This window comes from Neopelma chrysocephalum, unplaced genomic scaffold, assembly GCF_003984885.1.
Source record: "Neopelma chrysocephalum unplaced genomic scaffold, ASM398488v2 Primary Assembly neopelma1_119, whole genome shotgun sequence".
Classification (NCBI taxonomy): Eukaryota; Metazoa; Chordata; class Aves; order Passeriformes; family Pipridae; genus Neopelma; species Neopelma chrysocephalum.
In genome coordinates, this window is record NW_020897781.1 from 4,262,446 (window position 1) to 4,288,644 (window position 26,199).

General features: G+C 44.1%; 1 protein-coding gene across 2 annotated transcripts in view; it reads right to left on the reverse strand.

Annotated features, from left to right (window-relative positions):
* Positions 1-26,199, reverse strand: part of PHACTR3 (phosphatase and actin regulator 3) — a 100,825-nt gene that overhangs the window by 1,083 nt on the left and 73,543 nt on the right. For both annotated transcript variants that reach the window (XM_027697555.1, XM_027697556.1), the window contains exons 9-12: positions 7,759-7,814; positions 3,390-3,451; positions 2,427-2,567; positions 1,044-1,120 (exon numbers count right to left, since the gene is read on the reverse strand). In XM_027697555.1, coding sequence (XP_027553356.1) covers positions 1,044-1,120; positions 2,427-2,567; positions 3,390-3,451; positions 7,759-7,814 — 336 coding nt within the window. The remainder of the gene's footprint in view (positions 1-1,043; positions 1,121-2,426; positions 2,568-3,389; positions 3,452-7,758; positions 7,815-26,199) is intronic.

The following is a 26,199-nucleotide window of genomic DNA, read 5'->3' on the forward strand; positions in this document are numbered from 1 at the left end:
GTTCCAGTCATTTGAAATGCCTTAGCACTAACTGTAAATTGTAAGCCTGTTTATTCCTAGTATCCTGAACAAATATCCAAATCTATCATTATCATCTCCCTAAACTCCCCAGGTAGCTTCAGTTAGAGAATGTAGGTGTCACCCTCAGGCTGACACTGCAGCCATCCCCTTTTCCCCTCCCACGTTTCATTCCATCAGTGCAGTGATGATTTTTGCCCTAAACACTGGGTCTGACTCCTGTTGTGTTAAAAGGGCCTTAAATTGCAGGAACAGTCTGGAATTACATAAATATCACATTGTACTTTGCATTTACAGCTGAAGTGTGTTTGCCTGGACCATCTGCTCATTGACCAGCCTGAGCTCAGTTAAGCTGGAATTCATTGTGAGTTCAGGAATAAGCCTGGGAATGTGACAGAGTGGCAATACTCCAAACTTGTTCCCTCTCCTGACCTGCTGCAGTCCTCACCTGCCTGCCAAGAAGTTCCCTGGGGGGTTGCACTCCTTCCAAGAGCAAATGGCCTGACAGGGGATCCTGAAATCCCCCGGCTGAATCCATTAGAACAAATCCAATTAGAACAAGTGCATTACCCAGGGGCATTAGGTGTGTTTGTTACTGCAGGTAGAATTTTATATTTCTTAGCAGGCAAGCTGCAGTGTTTGTGATAATGTTGCAGGCTAAAGTACATTTAATTCAGAGACCTTTAGACAGTGTATTAAGTTGTTCTTCTGCTTCAAAAAACGCATATTGTTTTGTACATTTTACCCTACATTTAATTTTTTGTCCTATCTTCTGGATCTTTGGTGCAAGGAATGCTGGCTGAGGGATGCTCTGGAGAAGGTCTCCTGGGTACATGCTAATAAAAGCCCCAACAAAATCAGAAAATCTAAATTCTGAACAGGAAGGGAAATACTTCCATTTTCTTTTAAAACAAAGCTCCCTTTGCATATTCTTCTCCCACATCACATAAGAATAAAATGTACAGATTCAAGACTCAAGAGACTGTTTTTAGCAGGCAATGGAAGTAAACAGGTGGAAAACTGACCTTGTCAAATGTTTGCTGGATGCATGTACCTCCATTTCATTGCTTTTGTACTCATTCAGCTCTTTCCGAATTGCTGCCTGGGGATTGAAAATAGAAAAACAAATAATTATATATGAAAAGTAATTTTATATTTGTGAGCTTTGCAAAATGCCAGACTTGCAGAACAGTTTTCTATAGTAGAAATAGCAGGTATTGGGTATAGCAGAGCCCTCTGTGCTGGCAGAGACACAGAATATTGAGGTTCTATGGATTGGTGACACAACCCTTCTCATTCATTATTGATTGCTGACAGAGCCACTGCTGTCTAGAAGCACTTCTGACAGAATAACACCCCGGGGCTTATTGTCTCACATTTAATAAGATTCCAGTTAAAATTTATTAAAGACTAACAGAAGTTGCCAAGCAATTGATCCTTTTTCCAGTTCAGCTCCTGACCCTGACTCCCTGGTGGGAGCCACCAGCACATGCAGTTGAACTGTCACTTTGGTTTTGCTTATGAACCTGCCTTGTTAGCAATAATTGAAACTAGGAAAAGCCTAATTTTAATAAAAGCTGAGTACCTACAAGGAAAATACAAAATCATTATTTATTGATTACTATAGAATATTCACCATTTTGCTCAGGAGAAGAGCTGCTGGAGGAGAAATGCTCTGTTCCTTTTCTATATGAGTCCTCTGAACCCATTTGGTTTTTTTTACTGAGGATGGAGACTGAAGGGTTCGATCTCCACATCTCAGAACAAAGCCATGAGTAACAGTCCTGTGTTTGCCATTTTGCCAGTAAATCTCAGCACCCTCCTCCTCCTGCTTCCTGCAGCCCTGAAACCTCCCAACTTATCCAGCAGCAGTTCCAGCTGGAATCTAGAGCTGAACTGCTCTTACTGCTCAAGGACCTAAATGTGACAGTTCAACTGGGATGGAAATCAGTGAGTGGCAGGTGTGTGACACAAACGGAGTGTTTGTTTATGCTCCTGAGAATGTGGGTCAAGTGACTCCTTGAGCATTCCTAGGAAAGAGGAGAGGAAATCTTTGCATGTTTAGAAACATAGCAGAGAATATTTGTGTGTCTGGGACAAAACTTCCAGTCTGAGAAGAAATGTTAATGTTATATTGGCTGGAAATGGTTTTGAGTTGGAGCCCAATGATTGCATCCACCTTTTTGGGTGGGCTGGGTAGAAGCCCTTCCAGCACTAAATAGGCATTTTTATAAATAGCACTTTTCCTGACAGGATGCATTGGTCAGTGTGATCTCAGCATAGAAAATAATGGTGAACTGCACAGAGATTAAATGTTCCAGTGGTTAAATGTCATTGCAGAATGTGATGTATCATTCCAGAAAAAGCAAGGAGAAAGCAGTTGTGTGTGATTTTAGCTCTGGCAGTACCTTGTCTGCTGCTGAGAGTCGTGTCCATGGTTTGTCTGCTCTCCTGTCGTAGTCCTGTGCCTTTGCCACTTCCACATAATCACTGAATCGAATCAGGATTTTTCTGTCTCTCAGTTCATCGACTGTAGGTCTCTGGTTAAGCTGTATTCAGTAGTTTAGAAAAATAAAACCAGGGTTAATAACAAAGGTATCAGTAAAATATGCGATTTTTCTGCTTCTTAGCTTAGTGTGCATTTATGTGGAGGGAAAACCACCCAACCCTTGGAAATTTCAGGGAATATTAATCATTTGGAGGACCATTAGCAGAGCAGTAATGGTTTAAATGGGCTGCAGCACAGTGCCTTTAAAATGGACAAAAGAGAAAAATATTTTAACCTAGCTACCCTTTGCAAAATGTAAAGGAATCCTGGTGGATTTGGGATGTTCTCTGGATGACACTGGATGCTGTTGGGGTGTTCTACAGGCAGAGGCAGATTGTCTGCGTGAGATTCTCATGGCTGGATCCACTGTAAGAATTTCAATTTGGCTTTAGCGAGTTATCGGCGTATTTGGTTTGTAATTCCCGTAGGGATTCCCAGGAACAGAACAACAAGAACTAGTTCTGGGAATACTTCAAACGCAAAGAGGAATGTTCCACTGGAGCACACCTGGGGCTCAGCAGGGACTCAGCTCTGCCAGCTACTGCTCCAATGAATGAAAATGTCCTTTTCTAGCAATATATACCCAATATATTCTGACTTACAGTTTATATGTAAGTATTCTACTAAGTCTTATGGAGCTGAGAAAAGGTAGGGATTTTTATAATTCCTATTACTAAACACTATGAGACACTGCTGAGGAGGTTGTATATTAAGGGAGGTTCTGTGTAATAATGACTGGTTGATGTTACAGTAGCTTTGCTAATTTCTACAATTTCTGTTAGGCAATTTCTAAAAGCTAATAGCAGGTATTGCAAGTTTTTACCTTTCTTGTCAGTCTCTGTTTGATTTCCCTTCTTTCTTCCTGCTCCGTCTGATCATTTCGTTCTGCAGAGAATATAAAAAAAAAGATGACTTTCCTCATGAGGGAGTTTGGTGTTTTCCCAAGTTCCAGGCAATAATGAGCACAGAAAAATGAGGAGCTGGTTCTTGGTTGTGTTAAGTCAGTACATCTCTGTGTCATGTATCAGAGCATGGAGCTACCTCTCTGGGAGGACAAGGCATTGCTTCCAATGGCAGGTTCCCTGTGCTCTGAACTCCAGCTCCAAGCTGATTTAATAAAACAGCAACCACATCAACTCTCCACTTGTATAAACTTGAGAAGGAAAATCAAAATATCCCATAGCTGGTTAATGATCACGTTTTACTCTCCACATTGCTGGAGCCATTCATTGCTCTTGGATGCTGAGGAGCCTTATTGCAGCAACTCCAGGGAAATTATGTTCTGTCCTCTCTCCTGGTTTTCTCAGGCTACATGTTGGCAGTGCTGCAGTGCTGGGCTGTGACCTGCACGTTTTGCTTTCCCTGCCATTCCTGCCACGATGAGCTCTTTATCCTCCCGGGGGTTCCTTTGCAGTGCTCTGTCCTACCCCAGCCAGCCTGGCTTTGTGTGTTGTGCCTATTAACATTCAAGCCGTGAGAACTCCTCCACACTGGCTCTAAAAATAGCCTGGAGTGCTGTAACACTGCTGAAATCCATCCCCTGCCTTAGGAAACAAGTTAATGGCGTTTCTATTTCCAGTACTATCTGTTACTAAATTCAGAGTGAGCCCATGACCTGAACAAAGCTGCAGAGAAAGGTTTAACCATTGTGGGATTCTCCAGATGCTCCTGTGAAGCTTATTACACCACTTGCATTAGATATTTCCAGTGTTAAACACACATGTGATTTCTAATGTGCCTCAAAAACCACCAGCACTGCAGATGAGTTTCCAAAAAGCTATTTTTAATAATGAAGTGTTCTCCCTGATTTTTATGCTCATTAGACTACACTGAAATGCAATCATAGGTATCTATTTAAAGTAACATAGTAGTGCAGAGCTACAACTGGCTGTAGTAGAAACGTAAATCCAAGATTTTAAAATGCTGGAATGTGCTTTATTACAGTTCAGTGGCAAGGCACAAAATGTAAAGAGAACAGGTCAGCTAAAATTAGTGCTGTGTCAGGGATGAGCAGCTATTTCAGTGGGGAATGTTTAAAAAGAGAACAGGCTTTAAAAAGCAGAGGGTATTCTTAGATGTAGAGATACCTGCAAGAGGTTATTCATTCAGCTTTAAATCACCCCCTTTAGAGCAGATATTCCTATATATATTTTTTATTAAAAAAAGAGAATTTTCTGTGGTATGGTACCTTTCTAAGGCATGGTGTGATATGCAGTGAGAGAATTGCCCAGAGGAGCTGTGGCTGCCCCTGGATCCCTGGAAGTGTCCAAGGCCAGACTGGACAGGGCTTGGAGCAACCTGGGATAGTGGAAGGTGTCCCTGCCCATGGCAGGGCATGGAACAAGATGAACTTTAAGGTCCCTTCCAACCAAACCATTCCATGATTCAATGATTCTAATTCCTAAAGGAAAGCCAAAAATACACATTTCTGATCAAAAAATGCTTTTCCAAATATACTCAACGTGCAGTGACCCATTTCTATTTGACATTCACTCGGGTTCAGTGCTTATTCCCAGCTTCGAGAAATAAAAGAAATAGTCCTTTAACAAAAAAAAAAAAATTAAAAAAAAAGGAAGATTTGATAGGAAATGCTGGCAAGGGCATTTTAGAACTCAGGCATTATTACTGAGACAATCCAGAGAGGCTTTTCCCACCCCCATCACTCTGCCCACACAGATCCATTCATTACTGAGGGCTGGGTTTATAAGTCTCAGCAGAGATGCTCCCAATCCTGAGGGGGCCTGGGCAGTGCTATAATTCATTCTGCTGCTCTGCCAGTTCTTCAGGGAACCCTCAGCTCTGCACGACACTAAAACAATTGCTTGAGCTAAGAATGAAATAAGAATTGCACACAGTGGTTCAAGAGATGCCTCCTTGAATGTGAAATTCAGCTCTTTGTTGAGGACAGAGGACACATCTGACACCTGGGTTGTGATTTTAGTTCAAGCTTTTCATGCTTGGTGGGAAACCAGCAGTGTTTCTGTAGATAAAGGACTTGGAAGATGAACAAAATTATAAGAAAGTGTTGGCTTTCAGTTTGCTTTTTATGTGTTAATCTCAGAAACATCTCCCTAAGGGAGATAAGAAATCACTTTTTGAAATCTTGCTGAGATTCGCTTTAAAATAACAGGAGTTGCACTTAGGCTTGTGCAATATGCTTCTCTTTTTGCCAGAGTTGTACAAATGTGACTTATAAGTCCTTAAGAGAGCTTTGGGGGTAGCATTGCTTCTGTCAGCAGTATAAACTATGAACATCCAAGGGGTTGGGAAATTCAAAGTTTAAAGCCGTACAACCCTTTGTACCTGGAGGAGGCTGTGGTGATTTCACTGAAGGGCATCTCTACTCTCCAGCTTTGCATGTCACACCCAATCCATGGAGGGGTTTCATAAAATCCATAACAAGAAGGCTATTGAAGTCTATTTTAAAAGCTATTTTAAAGTCCATAACAAAAATTTCTATTAATAAAAGGAGCCTTTACTAATTTCTGAGTTCACTCAAAACCGAGAGCAGAGTTGTTGCACCTGTCCAGCAGTTGAAGTTTATACCTGGCACAGCTCTGTGGTGCCTGTAGCTCTTCACAGGATACTCAGCTTTTTATATAATGGCAGAGGTAAATAAAATGGAAGTGGTTCTGATCTCAGCTGAACCTGTATAAAGCCTGAGCAACTCAACAGAAGTCAATAAATTTGCTCCATGCTGGAAGCTCTTTAAATAAGATACAAATCCAGCCCAGTATGTTTAGCTGGAATTCAGGAACTATCTTTAATTCTGCTTTATCTTCTTTCTGCTTTATCTCTCTCTAAGCTCATTATATGAATGTATTCAAACTTTTTTTATTATTGAAGCTGGTCAGTTTAACCCAGATTAAGGATGTAACCAGCACACTTTAAAAAGTAAACATAAAAGAACAGATTTTTCAGTAGAGATCAGCTCTTCCTTAGCCAGGAAAAAACCCAAAGAAACAGATTTTCAGAGATCTTGGTTATTGACTCTTGAAAATCTGGCCCAACCTATTTCAGAATCTTGGGTTACTGCTTTTTCTTGCCTCTTGTGGTGGATGACAGGTGAAGTTTGGCCAAGTTCATCCCTCACATTTCAAGGGGGGTATCCTTTTCTCATGGAGCTATGCAAATGGTAAATACAGTTAATTTTACTGGGTGTGATCTGTGCATTGGAACAGTACAGAAAATACTGGTAAATGTATGTTGACTGTGGAATTTCTTTGTGTTAAAACTGAAGTGAAATCCCAGTAAATTCCATGGCAAGAGCACAAGGGGGTTTTTTTAGAAACCACTAAGAAAGTTCTGAGACATTAAATTTTAGGTAACACAATGTAGGTAACTTTTTTAGTAGCAAATTGCAAGCCTGTGATTAAATATAAATTAAATTGCATAGGCAGCATTGCTTGTATGACAAATTTATGCTTGTTTAGTGAGAAATTATAGTTCACATTATTCTGGGTTCTGTCTTTCAACACTAACTAGACCATGAAAATAAAAGAAGCAATAAACTTTTCCTTTAAGCATATGGATTCCCCCTTTCTTATGGCTGAGACAATTTCAAATCTCCCTCTCACCTTCCCCTAGCTTAGAGGATTCCCAGTAAGGAAAGGGTTTATGTTCATCACTTGTTTGATCCCCTGCTCAGAACACCAACCTTCAGGAAAAGAGTTGCAAGTTTTGCCTTGAGAATTTGAGAGATGCTGAGAACACTCCCCTGTGGCAGCATCTGTAACTGGGATTGTCCTTCTAATAACTCTAACAGCTCAGAATGATCTTTGACTTGTCTTTGGGAAGATCTCCAGTGGCATAAAAAATGTATTTTAAGAGAACCCCCCCCTGTAAGGATGTTCCCCCTTCCACTGCAGCCTCTGTGGTATCCAGTGTGTGGTTTCCCTTGACAATCCATGTCTTGAGAAATGTCAGTGCCATTCTCATGGCACTGAGGGAATTGTATTCCCCTCTTGGACACCCATAACAGTGTAATCAGAATGAAAATTATTTTCGAAAGCCTGAATCTGAACAGTTCTTTTCTGTCCTCAATTGCATGTCTTTGTGAAAAGTTAAAACTTTTAGGTTCAAAAAATAATCCCAGTGAACGAATTTGTCTATTTAAAAATAATAGGTTCTGGAAATGCAATCACAGATTTCAACAAATGCATATAAAATAGTTTAGGAAAAAAAATACTCACGTTTAAGGATATTCCTTCTTTCCAGCTCCTCAACAGCGGGTCTTTGGCTGAGTCGCCTGCGGAAAAACACCAAAATCACATTTTGTACCATGCCTGTTCTTTGGAAAGTCTGCAGGATTCTGAGTTCTGGTTGGTGTTTTCCTCAGGAGGGGACTACAAAAAAAGTCCTCTCTAGGACTAGTGAGGAAGAAAATAAAAAAGAATCCTGGCACCAGAATTCTTTCTTGTATTATTTTTCCCAAATGCCAGCAATGCAGGTGAAAGTTCTCCTCTACTTTGTTCTGCTGCCAGTGAAAGGCTTCCTCGGAACATGCATCCTTTCCATCCCACTTTCCAGACAGTCAGTTGGAACCAGTTCTCTCCAAGGGTAGAATTCACTCCCAAGGGGGTGTTCAAGGTGGTTATCAAATGAGTTGCTCGGTGATCTTCTGTAGCTCTCACTGCCTTTCCCTTTAATCAGGTGGAGCAGCAGATTTCCTTTGCTCCAGTAACACCAGTGGTGCACCCTGACAAAAGGCAGACTGGCCAGAAATGAAGCTTTCCTGTGGTTTCCCGACTACACGTTGCCCAGCCCAGTCCAGCAGCTCTGCTCTGCTCTGCCTGCTGGATGCAGCTCGTGTGCTGCTCGCAGCCTCACGCTGTCTGAACAGAATGTCTTGGTTTCACCTCCCCTTTTCAGTAGTGCTGCCTCAGGATTGAGTCTTCAGATCATATGATCGGTGCCACCGTGATTTTATTCCGCATACTGAATGAGAGTTCCCCACGAGACACTGCTCATATCTGCAGAGGATCTCAGGTACAGGGACCCTCCCCTAGGCAGGCACACACACAGGCTGCATCTGCTGGCTTTCATGGAATAATCCAGCCAGCAGACAGGGGAGAGTTTCAGATGCTCTCTGGGCTGTGTTCTGGCAGGGTTAAGGATTCTCACTGCCTGCTCTCAGCAGATGTTGCCAAGCCGGAGATGAAGTTACAGAGACAAAGAAACACTCAGAGCAGGGACCACACTGCAAACTGCTGCAGCAGTTATTCCTCTACTGTGCATGGGAAATGAATGAATGATTATAAAGTCATGCTGTAACAAGATCTACACCTTATCAAACACATAAGAGATGGAAAAATGAAGTAACTGTTAATAGACCATAAAAGAACTGGTAAGAGTAACTGATTCCAATTTCTCCTTGTTTTGTAAGCCTTATCCAATACACCTTTAAAATCAACTCTGTAGTCCTGTGTTATCAGACCAACAACTCCTTATCCTTTTTTGATTAATTTCCCTGAGATCACTGGAAAAACTCTCATCTTTGGCAACAGGAAGGTACCACAACTACTACACCAGATTCCCACAGAAAACTTAGATTACATGAGCTCTTGTGCTTAGGAAACACCTACAGCCTAATTCTTGTTTTTTCTATGTAACACTCTGTATCCCCTAAACTCCTTCTCCCGGCCTCCGGGTTCTGTTGAGTAATAAGCCAGATATTCCAGCAGCAGAAGCTGCAATAATCCAAACTGGAATTACGCTGAAATGCCCTAGTAAAGAATTAAACATGTATTTTTAGTTCCTGTTACCCTTGGACTCCTCCATCCTCACTCATTTGCCTGTATGTCTCAGAAATGACACAACTCTGAATAGGTTTTGTTTGCAACAGATTAAAGTGTATTTTATAATATAAATCAGGGAAGAATAACTTACTCTGAGAGCTTGTCTGCAAATGAAAGGTCTACCCAACCTGCTGCTCACACGCCCCCTCGCTCAACCATTCTTAATTACAGCCCTGCCATGCAAGATTGATAGATTCTCCTGAATCTGTACATTAGATTCCAGAAGCCTCTTGTACACTGAGGGATTAAAAGCCTAACAGAAGTCATTAAAGCAGTATGAGAATGCAAATGTATACGAATGCTCTGTATTTATATATATATATATATATATATTTATAGCTATAATATGTACAGTGGTTGATTATTTAAAACCCTGTGTCCCCTTTTGGCTTTGATAAATACAAACAAAGTGCCCATATTTCTGTGCATACCCTCAGCTTTACCCACAGCAGAAGGAAAAGGTGCAGACATGTGTACAGGGGGCATGGGTACATGGGAGCATTACAGGTTTTTTCCTGAGTTTTTCAGAGCTATGGACCACGCTTCCAAACTTTGTGTCACAGCCACAAAACTAGACGCGGACTTTGCTTCAAAATAAAATTCTAACGGGATTTCAGAAAAGTGGGGATGGAGTGAAAACACCAAATAGAGCAAGAGTCATGATCAAATGAGAAGTGGCAAAACCCCATTGACATTGTTGCTACCAAAGCACATTTTCTGTCTATGTGTTGTTTTTTCTGTTCAGGAGAAGCCTCTCTCTGCCCAGACAAAACTTTCACTTCCGTTCTCAGCTGCTGTGGGGTGGCTGGGCATGGGGTGGCTGGGCTTGGGTTGAAGGGGAAATGAGGGAGTTGGTGAAGGTGAAGGACTCCAGATGCTCCACCAAGGGCTGGAACAAGGGGCAGTGGCTGCAAGCACAGCCTGGGGGGGGGACACATATCCTCCCTGAGCTGTGCTGGAGGGAATCAGGGCACGAGAGACCCTTTCTGCAGGGGCTTTCCTGCACCCAGGAGGAGTGTGGCCGCTTGTAGAGTGAACTCACTGCCTTGACTGGTCACCCCTCAGAGCAAGAAACGCGTGGCTGTTGTGGGTGTGAGCAGAGCCCGACGTGCCTGAACTGCTCTGATGGTCTGGGAGGATGGAGGAGGGGACTTCACCCCCCCTAAGCCGCACTTTGTTTCCTCAGAAGGGGACTCAGCCCCCCTGACACCGCTGACTTCCCTCAGAACCAGCCTGCAGCCAGGCTCAGAGCGAGAGAAAACAAACACGTTCCTGAGGGCTCCTGGCAGGGCAGAGGCAGAGGCTCAGTGGAGCAGAGGGAACCCCTGTCAAAAATTCACATCACTCCTGAAGAGAGCTTTTACGTAAGAAACCGTTTCAGATGAGTTTGTGTTTCTGCTCGGGTGAGCTGTTCTCTGGGCGCTGTGGGGCTCCGAGCAACAAGTGCTCTACTTTGGATATTTATTCCATATTTTCTCCAAAGCTGTTACAATGTGAAATCCTGCCTCTGGTAGAACCAGAAACACACCCTGTACGCTGAGCTGGACGTGTTTCCCTGGAAGGGACTGTCCATCCCTGCAAACAGCCAGCACTGTGGCCTTGGAAACCTCAGGGACCCCCGGCCTGGGGAAATGGCCGCCGGCTCCCCTCACGCCATGGCCGGGGAGCGCAGGCCGGGAACCGGGCACTGAGAGGCTGAGGGTCTGGAGAGGGGATGCTCAAATCCTCTTTGATGAAAAGAAACTCCAGCTGAATAACCAGTTATCACCAGAGCAGGGGAGCCAGTGTGTGGAGCAGGCACCTGCCATGACAGAGCCTTTGTGAAGGCTAAAAACTGCCCCCTCCCTGACTCTGGATGGTCTCCACAGGCTTTGCAAAGAGAGGGGTTTGTATCAGACAGGTGAAGGCCATTTTCAATCAGAGTCCTGGCTCATTTCCTGTGGGTCCAGCAAAGTCCCTGCACCTGAGTGTGGGTGGTTGCAGGGCTTATCCTGCTCTCTGGCTGTGGTGCTGCTCGGCAACTCTGTAGGAGCCATTGGAAGGTCTGAGGTGGGCACAAGGTTCCAGCACTGCTGCAACACAGACGTGGCCATGGCTGAGTGAGTACCGTGCTTTTCATTTCTGTTGTTTTTTCACTCAGGGATTCACAGCCCCACATGGATTCACCTCAGTGAGGTGACTGTAAGCTCTGCAGGAAAGACTCACATAATCCACCACTCCAGTTGTGTCACAGTAATGATTTCCTTTCAGTTGATTTAGATACCTATTTCTTGTTTCTGGGAAAAACATCCAATTAATGCTGTTGTGTTCTTGGATGTTATTAAAATCTAGGTTTGAGTATTTTAGTACTGTCTGCTGAGGCAGGAGTGCTCCTTCCATGCACCTCTGCAGGGCCAGCTGTTGCTGGGGAGGTCTTGAAACTTTCTTGAAAGCTCTCAAGTAACACACAGAAAAGTCCTACCTCTGTCCAGATCTCCCACAGTGTCATTGGTATTGCCATGGTCTCATGTTAAGAGTATCCAGTCCAGGAATTTGCTTCCTTGTTAGCTTAAAGCAAGGGATGCCAAGAGCAGCAGTAAGTGGAGCTGAACTGGCAGCTCCTCAGAGGCAACTGCAGCTGCCTTGGGGAAACTGGGCAGAACTGGAGGCACTAGCGTTGCTTTTCTGTAAATGGTGTTTGGACACAGTTCAGAGTTTGCTGTACATGTGTCAGTGATGCTCCAAGTTTGGATAGACACCAAAATCTGAATACTTCCTCATAATGCTAAAGCAGCCACCATAGGAGTGTGGGGATAGAAGGGGATGGGCACACAGCATGTGCAGCTATTTCTTAAGTTCAGAAAGGTTACAAAGGTTCTGCGTTGTTGTTGTTTTGTGCAAAGCAAGCAAAAACCTCCAAGCACCAAGTGTTCTTTAGCTGTTTAACCTTGGGGAGTGTTCTGGGTGTATTTTCAGTCTACCTTTAGAATGTTTTCTCGAGGAATTTGAGGCCAGAAAGACAACTGGATACATGTATATATTGCCATCTCAGAAGCCACAGACTTTCCTTGCTCCCATGTCCTCTCCACTGTTACTCCTGTGGGTGAGAGGAGCTGGTCAGTGCAGGAGTAGTTCAGTCACCTGCTTGGCCCCAAGAACACCCTACAGGTACAGCCATGTGCACTGTGGGTCTCAAAGCACCTCTGGCGCTGGGAGTTTGCACAAGGCCTCGAGGTGTTTGTTTTCTCTCTGCAATGTGCACAGGGGAGCCCTGTGACGTTGTGAGGGCTACCCGCTGGCTCCCCGAGGGGCAGCAAATCCACCGTGTCTGCTGTTCCCCTTGATGAACACGTGTGGTGTATAATTGCAGCAAAACAGGCTGCCCAGGGGGATAGCAGGAGGGTGCTGCCCTACCAGCCCTGTGTGTAGGAGGTTTGATGGAGTGGGCTGCAGCCCTTCACCATGAGAGTCCAGTGAGAGGTCCCGCTAACAATCGTGTTTGACATGTGCTGCAACCAGAGTCAAGGGGAAAACCACAAACTGCTCGTCCCCTCTGGAGCAAGGTCACATGTTTGTGAGCCCAATGTGAGCACACGTGCCTGGGACTGCTGATCAGTAGATCAATATTGACTTCACACAGCCAGACTGACTCCTTCACATTTAAGGGAATGGGACCAGCATTACAATAAGGTGGACAATATTGGACTGTTACAGGTGATTGAATCCTCAGCAGTCTGTGAATTTGCATGTATCAGGACCCTGGGTCTGCTGTCAGATGGGCAATGCATCAATATGTCCTATGAACAGGAGACACTGCCAAGTTCTCTGTCCTCAGTGTGACCCTCAGCAGTATCTGCCTTGTCCCTGTAGGAACTGCATCCCAGCAAAGCCACAGCAAGCTGTGGGCTTGCAGTTATGGGCACAGAACAGCTGATGAGAGACAAATTTGGAACAGGTACAGCCCACCTGTGTGCATATGGGGCTATGCTGACTTGCCACACCTCAGACAGTCCTTCTTTTCTAGCTCTTCTTACGGGTCTGTACTCCCCTGCCTAGCAAACATTCAGCAGAATCCAGTGAAAAACAGCTCAGGTTCTTGGTTTGTGTGGTTTTTTGTCTGTCCCCAAAATATGTTCCTCTGTTTTGCAAAAATATTTTTGCATAATATCTGTTGCACAGTATCTGGATGTATGACTGTCACAAAACTGAATTTCTTTCGGATTTGTCGCTGAAGCCAAAAGACATACTTTGGAATCCTGTTGCTGCTCCTAGTTAGATCCATGTGATTCCCATAATCTTCTCCAAAGGGAGCAGGGAACTGGTAGACTTGGACACGTGCATGTGCCTGTGGACCCTGGACTGACAAGCGAGCAATCAATCCAGCCATCAGTAAATGAGCTGTAGCCAGAGGCAATTGCATTGATTGTCTTTGTGTCAGGTGGTTTTGCAGATGAGTTGGGAAGGGAGGTGGTGGGGAGGATCCCTCTCACAGGAGAGCTCCAGTCCAGCCAAAGGGAGGAGAAATGGGAGTGCCCTGTGCTTGCTTCTCATAAAGCTGCTTGTGTCCGCTGCCCATCAGGAGGCCAAGGCTCTGCCTCTTAAATTGGCATCTCTGTTACCAGAACATCATGTTCAATTCATCAAGCAGTTTATTTTCATCCTCCCTATAAGTAGCTGTGAAGAGGATGTGTGCCAGGGCTTTGAGTCACCCACGCGCTGCACTGTGGCAGTGCAGAACTGCTGGCAATGTACAATTATGGGTAGTAGTAAATCCGTGGTGGGAGGGACTTCTCTTTTACTGTCTGTACAAAATTAGAAGGCAGACACTGAGACACAACTTGTTTTCACCCCAAGGTAATTCTGGCATGAGCTCAGTGATGTGCCAGCATTTGCCATAACAGGAAAATCATACAATAGTTTGAGTTGGAAGGGAACTTTAAAGATTCATTTAGTTCAACCTCCCAGCAATGAATAGGAACATCTTCAAATAGATCAGGTTACTCAGAGCCCTGTCCAGCCTGACTTTGAATGTTTCCAAGAACAGGACATCCACCATCTCTCTGAGTAATTTGTTCCATTGTTTTACCACCCTCACTGTAAAAATCCTCATTCTTTTATCTAATCTAACCCAATTTTCCTTCAGTTTAAAACTGTTCCCCTTTGAACAATTACTCTCTGCCCATGTGAAAGGTCATTCTCCCTCTTTTTTTATAAGGTCCCTTTAAGTACTGGTAGGTCACAATAATGTCTCCCTAGAGCCTTCTCTTCCCCAGGCTGAACATCCCCAACTTTTTCACCCTGTCTCCATGGCAGAGGAGCTCCAGCCCTTGGAGCATCTAAGAGTATCATCCTAAGAGTAGTTGGTGCCGTTCTGTGATGGAGCTCAGAGCAGTATGAAAAGGGTGAGTTGGTATGGTAGATACTGTGAGTTGTATGCTTTAAAATTGCCCAATATTTGTGACTGTGTTCCTTCATGAACTATTTTTTGCATCCAAATAAGAAAACTGTGGATAAACACAGGGGTTGTATATGTTGCCTTAATTACATCTGTTATTTATTCGTTTGGCCTTTAGTTCTGTCTGCATTTTCAAGGCTGCGAATCAGCACGAGTTCAGTTAATTATGTTGTCTCTCATCTCCCAGGCAATTACAGTTGTCCATCATTATAATTTCTGTGATATAAGCCCTGCAATGAGGAGTTCAGATTTCAGTTGGAATCAAAACCACATACTTGCCCAGCGTGACCCTTGTATCATAACCCACCGTCCCCGAGCGACCCACACCCTGTGACAGGTTTGCTCTTGCACAGTGCTACTTAGTGATAAGCACTGTGTGGGCTGAGATGCACCAACAGAGCCAGATCTAATTATGGCAGAGGATTCAGATGGAGAAGGCTTTACCTAATCACTGTTTTCACCCCCTGTGAAAGCCCTGCTGCATTTGACCTTTGGGTCCCCAGTTTTCCCAATGTGTGAGGAAGAAAGGCCAGGCACAGCTGGGGAGCAGAGCCAGCCTCAGTTCAAAGGCCTGCTGCAAAGCTCAGTGCAGATGCTGAGCATCCTTCCATCCCCTTCAGGAGGCTTTTGCTTTCATACCTCTCCCAACACACAGATAAGGACTCTTGGAGGATGTTGTGGCACATTGCAGGACCGACATCACAGAATGGTTTTAATTTACTACACAAGAACTAATGCTCTGACATTGGGGTGTGAATGTAAAAGAACAGGAGTTTTCTCCTCTTCCTTCCATCTGCTTCCCCACTCTGTGGTTTAACAGAGCTGCTACATAGTGGATCTGTCCTGTTTGTAACAGAATTACAATATTTAGTCACTAGGGTGACAAAAGTACAACTGATTATTCAGCCAGAGACATGTTCTGAGTCTGTAGTTTGATGAGTGCTTTGTTCAGGAGCAATGTCAGTGTGAGCAGCACCACTGCTTGTTCTTACTTCTGCTTTACCTTGCAGCTGGGCAAAGAGCTGGTTTGGGGAATACAGTCAAGCTAAAAATAGCTCAGCAAAAAAGAGTGCTCAAAGAACAAGCTCTTCAAATAACAGTACAAGTAATGCAGCCTCCCAGTGCCCCTCCTCTGCGGAAGGCTGATCAGGGCTTAGAACTCTGTACTAAAATGCATATTGAAGAGTGTTCCAATGGAAACCACATGGTGGTTATGACCTGGGTCACACTGTGCAGGTCACTGAAAGTGGTTAATAATATTTCATTGGAAAGCAATAGGTTTTCTTTCTTTTTCTTTTTTTTTTTTCCCCTCTCTAAAACAGGAGTACAACTCTGCAGCCCTGTGTTCCCACAGAATGAAAGAGAAAAAAGCAATGCTACATATTTCAAGTCTGGGCAAATTGAGAACATTGTGGGTTTGATAATTCAGGACAGGCAAATAAAAGGAATCATATAAATCCCAGGGTATTAGTTCTATCCTACTATGTATGTATTACCATTATATTATTTTAAATAAAGACATCTGCCACTGCTGAAGTGATACCAAAATCAACTCTGATAGCAACTGCTTGAGCAGCAGTAGGGAGTCTGCAAGTGAATCATCAGTAGACCAGAAACAAATCTCAGCTCAGTGGTGGGGACTGTCACTGTCCTGAAACTTTCCTATCTCCTACTGAAACAGTTCCATGCTCCTGGGTGCTTGCTGGGTAATGATATGTACCAAAAAAAAAAAAAGAAAAAAAAAGGAAAAGCAAGTTAAGTTTTAACTTTATATCAAATAAATGATGCCTAATATAATGTTTCCAGGGAGGCAGAGACTGGTTTGCCAGCCACTCTTGAGCCCCATAAGAAATTAAGTGTCTGAGGGCTCGTGGCTCAACTTCCTGGGCAGCCAGGAATGCAATGCCAGCCACTGCAGGGTGAGGGAACAGGGGCAGGATGACAGAAAGAAATGTCAGTTTGGACTGTAGCACTAGCTGTGTTCCAGAGTGTATGAAATACATACAGTGCATGGATGGCAGTGCCCCAAAATGTCCTGGATTCAGCTGGATGCTCTCTGCTGCACAGCCAGCAGGAAGATCCTGCAATACTGTCCATTTAACCTATAAACAGTTGCCCCTACCAACAGATGCCACTGCAATGTGCAGCTGTGGGATTTGGGTCAGTGGAAGAAACCACAGCTGGATTTGCGGAGAGCAGACAAAGAAATCTTGGCATGTGTGGCCTGTCAGCCTGTCTCTGCAGAGTGTGTGTCAGTCCTCTTCCTCCCCCTCCTTTAATGCAGAATGGTTTGGGAATGGCCGCTCTCACCATGGATACTGAGCTGCTGAGAATTCTCCATGCAGTGGGAGTTCTGGAGCACGTCCTTCCCTGTTCCCTGTAAGCTGCAGTAGTACATAAAGGACCCTTTGGCAATCTGCAAAGTCTGTGCAGTGACAAATAAACGTCTGCAGGTGTATTTGCCACTGCAAGGTGTTGCATAGAGCAGCAGCAAGGATTTCCCCTGGAGCTGGGGGTCTCAAGCTGTGTGAACCTACTGACCCAGGAGCTCTGAGCCCTGGCAGGGATGGACATCCCGGGGCACTTTCAAACCCCTTGTAATGTCAGGCTTCATGCAAAGGGATGGTGTTCTTAATTACTGAAGTAAATTAGGGAAGATGCAGTACTTTCCAAGCATTTTATGTAATCCCTAAAGAAAAAAACCTAAATGATAGGGATTCCTAAAGTTGCAAATGCTGCTGGGATAGAGAGCTGCACACCTGCTCCCAATGGCAGGAATCTCTCTGGGAACATCCCCCCTGGCAAGGCAAGTACTTTCTAGTTCTCGCCTGTCACTCACCCACACAGCATCTCCAAAAGGATGGGATATCCCTGCCTTCAGACAGCATTCCACCATCTGTTGCACTATTTTTTGTCTATCTCGTGCATACTATTGTTGGCCTAGTGTTTTTCAGGACAGATTTAGACCAATAGCCTGCCCTTACACTGTCATTAGCCTTGGCTGGCCAGAGCCACACACAGCCTTTTGCCCACAGCAGGCTCTGAACCCTGCTTCTTTACTGCATTGCCATTCATTTGATTTTAATATTTTGCTTTAGCTCAGAATTTCTCTTGACAGTGTCTTGATTTTCAATGCAAAGTGTTCCCACTATGAGAAATTCCACTGCCAGCTCAAAGCAACCCAAACACTCGGTAAAGTGCGAGTCCCCCAGTCTCAACAATCCCCTGGTTTGTAGTCCTTTCCCCAGCAGCTCTCCCAGTGCTCTGTAAGGCTGGTCTCTGTAGTTATCTCTGTGGTACAGAATAGGAAAGTGTGGCAAAGTGTCTTGTCTGGAAAACCAGATTTGCAGACCCTCTGGGGATTTATTCACTTCCCTCTGCAAATGGTATTTCAGTAATTCTGTTTTCCTTTGTTTTTAAATTGGACTGGGTGAGTAGTATGACTTGTCACTTGATGCTACTGTGTGTGACACTGAGCATTGCAGACAGGCCAACTTACAGGGAAATGCAGAGAGGATTTGAATTTTAAAATGTCATCCTCATTTTCTGTCTGCTCTTCCCCAAAGCTTTTTGGGACCCTCGTTAGCTTTGTTTAGGATCCTGTGTTTGCTCATGGCCATGTAAATCCAAACAGAATTTGCTGGAAAATTTCAGGCAGAACAGAATATTCCGAGCTTTTGAAACCTGGGTTCTTCAATTGAATAAAATGTAAGAATTTAATTATGTAACGTTCCCTATTGACCTGAGCATTTATTCATGACAGTACAGCTATGATTTGTTATGGTACAACATGCACTGTCTCTTACTGTCAAAGCACAAGGCTGTGAGGAAAACATCTGTGAGTTCTCCCTGTTCTGGTTCTGTTTTCCCACCTCCGTGTCTCCTCAGAGCTGTTCCCTGCCTGTGGAGTGATTGCTGGGATGGGCTGAGCTCAGCAGTGGGGTGAGCTGGCAGTGCCTTCTCAGAGCTGGAAGAGGCCTTAACTGTGCAAACACTCTCCATCGTACCCTGCTTTTCTAGGCTTTTGGAGCACGTTTTTCATTGCAGCTCATGCACAGCGAGTCACAACATTTGAGAGCTGGGCCTCTGGTCCACCCAAAGTCCTGCTGACTCTGAGCTTCCTGCTCTCAACACCCCTGTACACCTAAGCTGGCCATTCCCACATGCCTGTTATCCCCAGTTATCATTTTCTGCTAAAGGGATTTCTTTAAGCTTAATTTCATGATGCCTATAAATATAACTTCCTTTACTCCATTAGCCCTGGTTTGTTTAACCTTTCCTTGAGAAGGAGGATTTTGCCCCAGTTGGGTGGTATTTGGAAGTGATCATTATAACAGGGTGCAGTGCAGCCTGGCCAGAATATGGCTTTTGCAGACACCCTCAAATTAGCCTGATCTCTTTGCACCAGGCCAGCTGCTCTCTGCAGACACTGCTAGGAGAGCCTGGCTTTTTTTTAATTACTATTTTAAACATGATTTCTGAGAAATTAATGAAGTATTAATTCATTTTAATGAATATGATCATCTCAAGAAAATGACAGTGGTGGTTCATCTGTGTGCTGTGTAGTCTTGATTTTGAGAGCTCTTTTTCAACAATGAGGCACTCATGGTTTTATTCTGGCAGAGTAGTATTTTGTATAATATTAAAAACCCAAATAACTGACACATCTTCACACAGCAGTGGACTAACTACATATAAGTTCCTGTTTCTAATGCGATTTAAGACTCAGATTTTGCCATCTTGCTGGCTCTTGTTTCCTAGTTGTCTTGATATAGTCCTCTGCATAAGTGGATTTTCAACAGAAGCAGGTCCTCAACCTCCAGAGGTGTCATCTGTTCCTTATTAACTACACTGGGTAAATACTTGAGCATGGAGTGATAAATCTGGGAGTTCTTTTCTTTTGTCTTTTGGTGTGTTACATGTCACAGCTAAAGAAAAAGATAAGAAAATAAGAATGCTTCTCAGGGGAGAAAAATACTCTCCGGAGCCTGGAAAGGTCAAGGAAGTGTGCAGGCCATTTGGATGAGTTAATTATCCTCAAAAACAGATACTGAAGGAAACTTGTAGTGCTCTGTTTGACACAAGTAGCTCCCAAACTACAGGAAAAACCCCACAAGACCTGATTATACAGCTGCAACTTGCCAGGTGGGCACAGGCAATGGAACCAAAAAGATTTAGCTAGAACTGTGTTTTAATAATTGATACGACTGTACAATATCTATTGAGCAGTGGTTGATTGAAATCAATGACCTTCTGTTCTGGTCTGTTTTCTCTCCCTTCTCCCCTCCCTATTTTCTAAATATTTATTTCCTTCATTTTTCATCTGCCTTGCCTTCTCTGAAGTTCTCTCAGAAAGGTAAAAACTGTGCCAGACTGACCCAGTTTTCTATATGAAAGCAGCAAGCCTGATTTCCTGGAGGAATTAAGATCCTGAATGAACCAGGCTGCAGAAGTTGTGCTCAGAGCCACAGGAGGAGGAAACTGTAGTAACTCTCACAGTATTTGGAGAGGCAGCAACTGCTCTACATGAATTAATTTCCTTGCATCACATGTGCTGAGACAGTTCTTGGAAAAGAATCCAAAAATACGACCGAGTTGTTCATGCGAAGGTGCAGATGATTCATCTGCCAACGCTGCCCGTAAATCAGTGATAGCTCTGCTGTGGTACAGCCATGTGCCCTCCAGGTATGGTGTGTGCAGACCTGACACCCCACAGCAAGGAAGTTTTGTCTTTTCCCTTCTCCAAACTAAAAGCCACACTTTAAATTTAGTGGGAGAAGTTTCTCTCCGCTTAGGTATTCTGCAGGCAATTCACAGCAACACTGATGGGGACACTCATTTATATCCAGTCTGCATTTAAATTTGGTTGGGTTTAAAGGGCAAGTGGGCAGGAGAACCAACACAACAGCAAAACTTCCCCTCTCTCTCTCTCTCTTTTGTTCTTATGTGCTTTCAAGTGGCACGTCTGAAATGGATATGTTCAAACTGAAAAAAACATGCAGGTAAACCCCTTTCTAGCTGAGATTTTACTTGTGCCAGTTCATAGTCTTTCAGATACACGCTGTCCTCCTTCCTATCTGGCTTCTGTTCCAACTACAGTGAAGTAAGCACTTGGCTTTAAGTGCATAAAACATTTTTCCTGAATTTCATTAACAGAAAACGAACAAAAAACCCCTAATCCTAAATAATCTCAGTAACACAGTGACCATCCCCACAAAGAGGATGAATGAATGAATGCCTGAATCCCTCCCTGCTCAACCCTTGGGTTATCAGGAGCTCACAACTGTTTCAGCACCTTGTTCTGGTCAGGTTTGCATCAGAAACCAGCACAAATCACTGTGACAACCAGAGCAGCTCACTTGGTCTCTATCGATTAAGCTCTGCAAATTAAATTAAAGTAATTTCTTTCTGTAATTACTTGTGCTGCAGACTCCAACTAGCTCAAGGACCTGAATCATAATCCAGTGAAAGGTGAAGCATTACAGAGTGTTATTGGCTTTCTCTGTGTTTCCATTTTGGTTTATGACTGCTTGTCACTTCACAGGGTTTGAGCCCAGATCTCCAGGCCTGTGCAGGTGCTGAGTTTCTGAGGGAGGATTTGAGTCTGAACACATGCTTCCATTTGTAGGCGGTTTGGCAAAGCAAGTGCGCTCTTTTCTTCCCTAAAATGTTTTTGCCTTATTTGCTTACACTTGCTTTAGCAGTTTTCCCGTAAGTTTATTTACGTAATTATGCTCTGCTGTGATATTTTACAGCTTTCCCAACTCTGATTTTTATATTTCTAGTTTTGTATGTGCCACTTATGCCAGAAGATCTATTTGAGGAATTGACTCTGTGTCCCAGAAAAGGTCCTGTATATTCCTATCTGTGTTTACACCTGCTGCTCTGCTCTTCCCTTGCCTGCTGTGCTTTGACCTGCTGCCCTTGCCTTCACTGTGCTGTAGAAAACATGTTTGATTATGAATTCCCAGCACTGCCAGAGAAGTAGAACAGAGCAGTGTGAGGAGATAGCATCTTCCCAGAAGACAATCTTTCATCAGCTGTGCCCTGGGAATTTGGAACTTTATTTTGTCCCCTGGCAGAAGTTCCTGCCTCTGCAGTGACACTGCCCCATGTTTGCACAAGTAGCCACCGTTTCCAGCAGGAGGTGTGTGCCGAATCCTTAGCACAACACACCTGCCCTGACAGCAGCTCTGGGTCCTGTGCATGTGTTCAAATCAAAAAAATAACACAGGATTAAGTCCTCCCTGTTTCAACCCTTTATAAATGAATTGGTGTGTTCAAAAATCCTTGCCAGACAAGCTGTGGGCTGGTCTGAGACAGCAAATTGCTCTTTGTGGTTCAGCTGCAGATCACGGCTCTTGCCCAGAGCTGCCAGGGTGCTCCATAATTAATTGTGCAAGCACTGCTTCATTGCTGAAGCAAGCAAGTGCCTCTGATTAAAGAGCCTCTATTCAGAGGGCCTGATATGATCCCATACTTGGGGTCAGGTTTATTTGCTTACCAGGGATTCATTTTAGTGAAAATCATTCTATTTTTGTGGGTATAATACCTGAAAGGGAACAAACCTTTCTCAAGAGCTCTTCAGCCCTTAAGACAAGGGGACAGTGTAGCCAAGGTACAGCGTGTACAGATGTACTTGAAGCTCCTCTAATGCTCCCTTGGACATGAAAAGCCCTGTAAACAGGAGGCTGAACTCACTCACTGCTTGGAGATGATAAAAACACTTGAGGCTTCTCCCTTTCCTCCTGATCTTTATCACTGAAGGCTGTCTCAGTACCTCTGGCAGCACACACTAAACCTCAGCCCCCTGGACCGGGCCAGTGCTGTCTGTCACTGTGTTCACAGCAGGGATTTTAGGTGTGTGCCACTGCCTGACACCAAGGAAGGGCAGAGGGAATATTAATGTCTGTGGGATCCAGACATCTAAATCCTGGAGGCAGCGCAAAAAAAATCTCACCATCACTTGCACCTTCTCCCTTCCCCACAGTATTTTTCCTTTCTATAACCTGAAAAGCAGAGGCCATAACTGAAAAGGGACAAAACGTTTAAAAAAAAAACCCAAATCCTCACACAGCACTCAGGCACTGTGGAAGCTCTTAATAAAATCCTGCAGCCACGTACTGACAGCAGCCCCCAGCTGGTCCCCCAGCACCATCACGTTCTTCTGTCTGGTGCAGAGGAGACAGGAGACTCCCCGGGCTTCCACACACGCCCCCAGAATTAAACTGGCTCTATAAATAGCTCGTGTCTCATGTGAGGAGCTGAGGCTGCACAGCCGCCCACGCTGTGCTTGGGGTTATTTTTAGCATCAGGGAGATGTTACCTGGCTGATTGCTGCCAAATGAGAAGGAAAGGCATTAAACTGTACATAGCTAATTAGTGCTGACAGCTGAGCTGTTCTTCGTGCCTGCCCTTGCCTTTCTGTCTCTGCAATGAATCTGTGTCAAGTCTTCCCAGCCCTCTGAAATCAGGGCACTTCCCTGATTTTTAGTGCAGTGACTGAGAGTTGGAGTTTCATCAAAAAAACATTGCTAAGCTCCAGGTGAGTTTAGGTGAGTCTCTAAACTGGGCTCAGCTACTTAACTTCTGCATTAGGGCTACTAGTGATTTGGGCACACACACACACCCTTTTTGGTCAAACTAAAAAAAATAGTCCCCTGAATTCTGGGGATTCAGCCCAGTTTCCTGCAGAACCTCTCAGTCTGGAGGGCTGATGCCTTTTCAGTGAGCAAAGCTGCACTGAGACATTTCTGTGAGGAAGTGGCACTGGTTGTGCCATCCTTGGGAAACAGGACAGCTTTTGTGCCATCAGTAGGTAACATTTCCTTCGTGATGGCTCTGTGGTGAACTGTCAGGCTGTATTTTAGGCTGCAAATCTGAAGTGCTCTTAGCCTGGTATTGTTCTGTCTCAAGCAGCACTGCAAACTTCACGCTCTGTTACCTGAGGCTGAGGTACAAACCAGGCTGTAATCTGTGTGTGCATTTAGCTACAGCTGCAGTTTCTGGGCAAGTCAACTTGAAAATGCCCCTCCAAGAACCTCAGGGCAGCACTAGAACTACAGATCCCAGATGTGGTAAAGCACTGAATAAAGATACCTGCTTTTCACTTCACTTTGCCAAGAAGCCTTGCCCCAGCATGATCCACTTACCCAGGCCAAGATTTTCAATGTGGTAAAGATCAGTTTTAGGTGCTCAAGTTTTGGTTCTGCTCTGTGTCCACAAACCCATCGTTCCTCCTGTCTGACTCCTTTGATGCCCCGGTTTCTGTATGTGAGTTCCTGTCTCCATAATCTCTTAAGTGCCACTTAACACTTCGTGTCTACTTATGCAAATACCCAAGGAGGTGAAAGAGAACATGAAGTATAATCTTTTCCAGGAATTCATGTATTCATTGAACATTAAGTAATATTGGAGCGTCTTTAACTGTGGTTATGTTATATGAGGCATTCTTGAAAAGCGCCAGTGACCCAGGCAGCTCAAACATCAACTTTCTAAACAGTCAGAGATCAAATTTAATTAAGCAATCTTTTCCTGCATCACTCTTCAGTCTAGCAACTATTTTACTCCCCCAGGTTTCAGCTTAAACCCCCTCTAGAACATCATGAGCCTGTAAGACAGAAAGTAGATATTGCAAATAATTGTACTTGCAAATGTCTTTTCTGCCTCGTGACACAAAGAGCTCCAAATTCACTGAATTCCATTGAGGGCTTATTATCTGTACTCCAAGCACATACTAATGGGAACCAAGACCTGTTGGGAGCCCTGTTGCCTAATGCACAGTAGAATATTGCAAGTGTGCACCATGGCTTGGGGCACTGGAGATGCATGAATTACTAAGAGAAGCACTACAGCATAGGGAAATCTGGGAAAAATGGAATCCTGCCATCTTGGATGGAGGAGCAGGGAGAAGTGCATGTTTCCACGGCAACAAGTGGTAGATTAAATTAGCTGGGAGCACGAAATACAGGAAATACACTTTTCAAAAGCAGCAATGCACATAAATGACTCCTGGAATCCTCATGCTGCTGTCAGTCAATAATAAGTCTGAAGTCAGTGGATTTGCACTGCTGTAAAAGTAGAATCTGGCTCAAAAGATAGAACTCCCCAGTCTCTCTTTTGAGATGGAATAAGTGGGAAAGTGAAGAAAAATAGGGATTTTAGCTTTGACTTCATAAACACTCATCAGAGTGATAGCAGAGAGTTGATTTTCTCAGCAGGCTCACAGCTACTGTTGAAATGTGTTACAACCAGAACCATTTCAAAATACAGTGGTTTTGAGAAGATGTTATTCTTTTGTCTCCCCATTTCTGAAGTTACATAAACACTATTATTTGATGTATTTTGCACATTAGGTATGTCAGCACAGCTTTTCCTCCAGAGTACATTGCTAGGCTGCGTTAGCTGTGGGACTGAGGCAATTTGCTAGACAGCTACAGACTATCAAATCCTACAACTGTGCTGAAAAATATTGATCTTGTTTTCTTGCTGTTTTTATGCCGCCAGCTATTGAATAACTACTCGCTAATCTGCCCATATATTATTTTTTGTGCTAAAGAACAGGTCTATAACCTGATGGGACACATGGATTCATGATTTACTGTTATCAAGTGTTACTACTATGGCAGCAGCAACATGCTCTCACTTGCACAGGTAGTGGCAAAACCCTACAGAGAGCAGACATTCCTACTGGATCCCATTTCCTGCTCTGTACTTCCCACCTCAGCACTCAGCAGTAAGTTCCTTAGCTATAAACTTTCAAGTTGTCACAAAGAGATTATGCTGCACAAGTACCAGTGAAATGAATGAATGTAAAGACCTCAAAATCTCATCCAAGAATTTCATTCTTCCCAGCGTGGTTTCATTTCCACGCTGCTGCCAGACTGTGCTAGTGGGGTCTCTGGGGTGGTCTGGGTTTTGTGGGGTGAGTCCTAGTCCGAAATTCCAGAGGGATATCTCTAGGCTCTAGCTCTCTGGCCTTTACCAATACCCATTTTTACTTGGTTGGTTGGTGGTTGGGTATTTTTGAACACCTACTTGCTTTTCCTGGTGTAAATATTTTCCTGATGCATCCACCACCTGAGCTTGTCTGCATGCTCATGTCTATTCTGGTGGATGAGTTAAGAGCTGAGCTGAGCTCTGCCAGCCCACATATGTGCTGGAAGTTGTGTGGGAGAGGGCTTCCAATCTGTTTTGCCATTCCTGGCTATTCCAGCAATCTCTGTACCGTCTGTTCCCCGAAATGTGCTCAGTATTCCACATTCCTGGAAGAAGGAGCTAAATGAAGGCATGTTTTCCAGCACTTGGAACAAAGGTGGCTTTTAGCCAACCTCTAGACATCACCAATGAGATCAATGGGCTGCACCCACAGATTGTTCCACAAAACCAGAGCAGACAGTGTG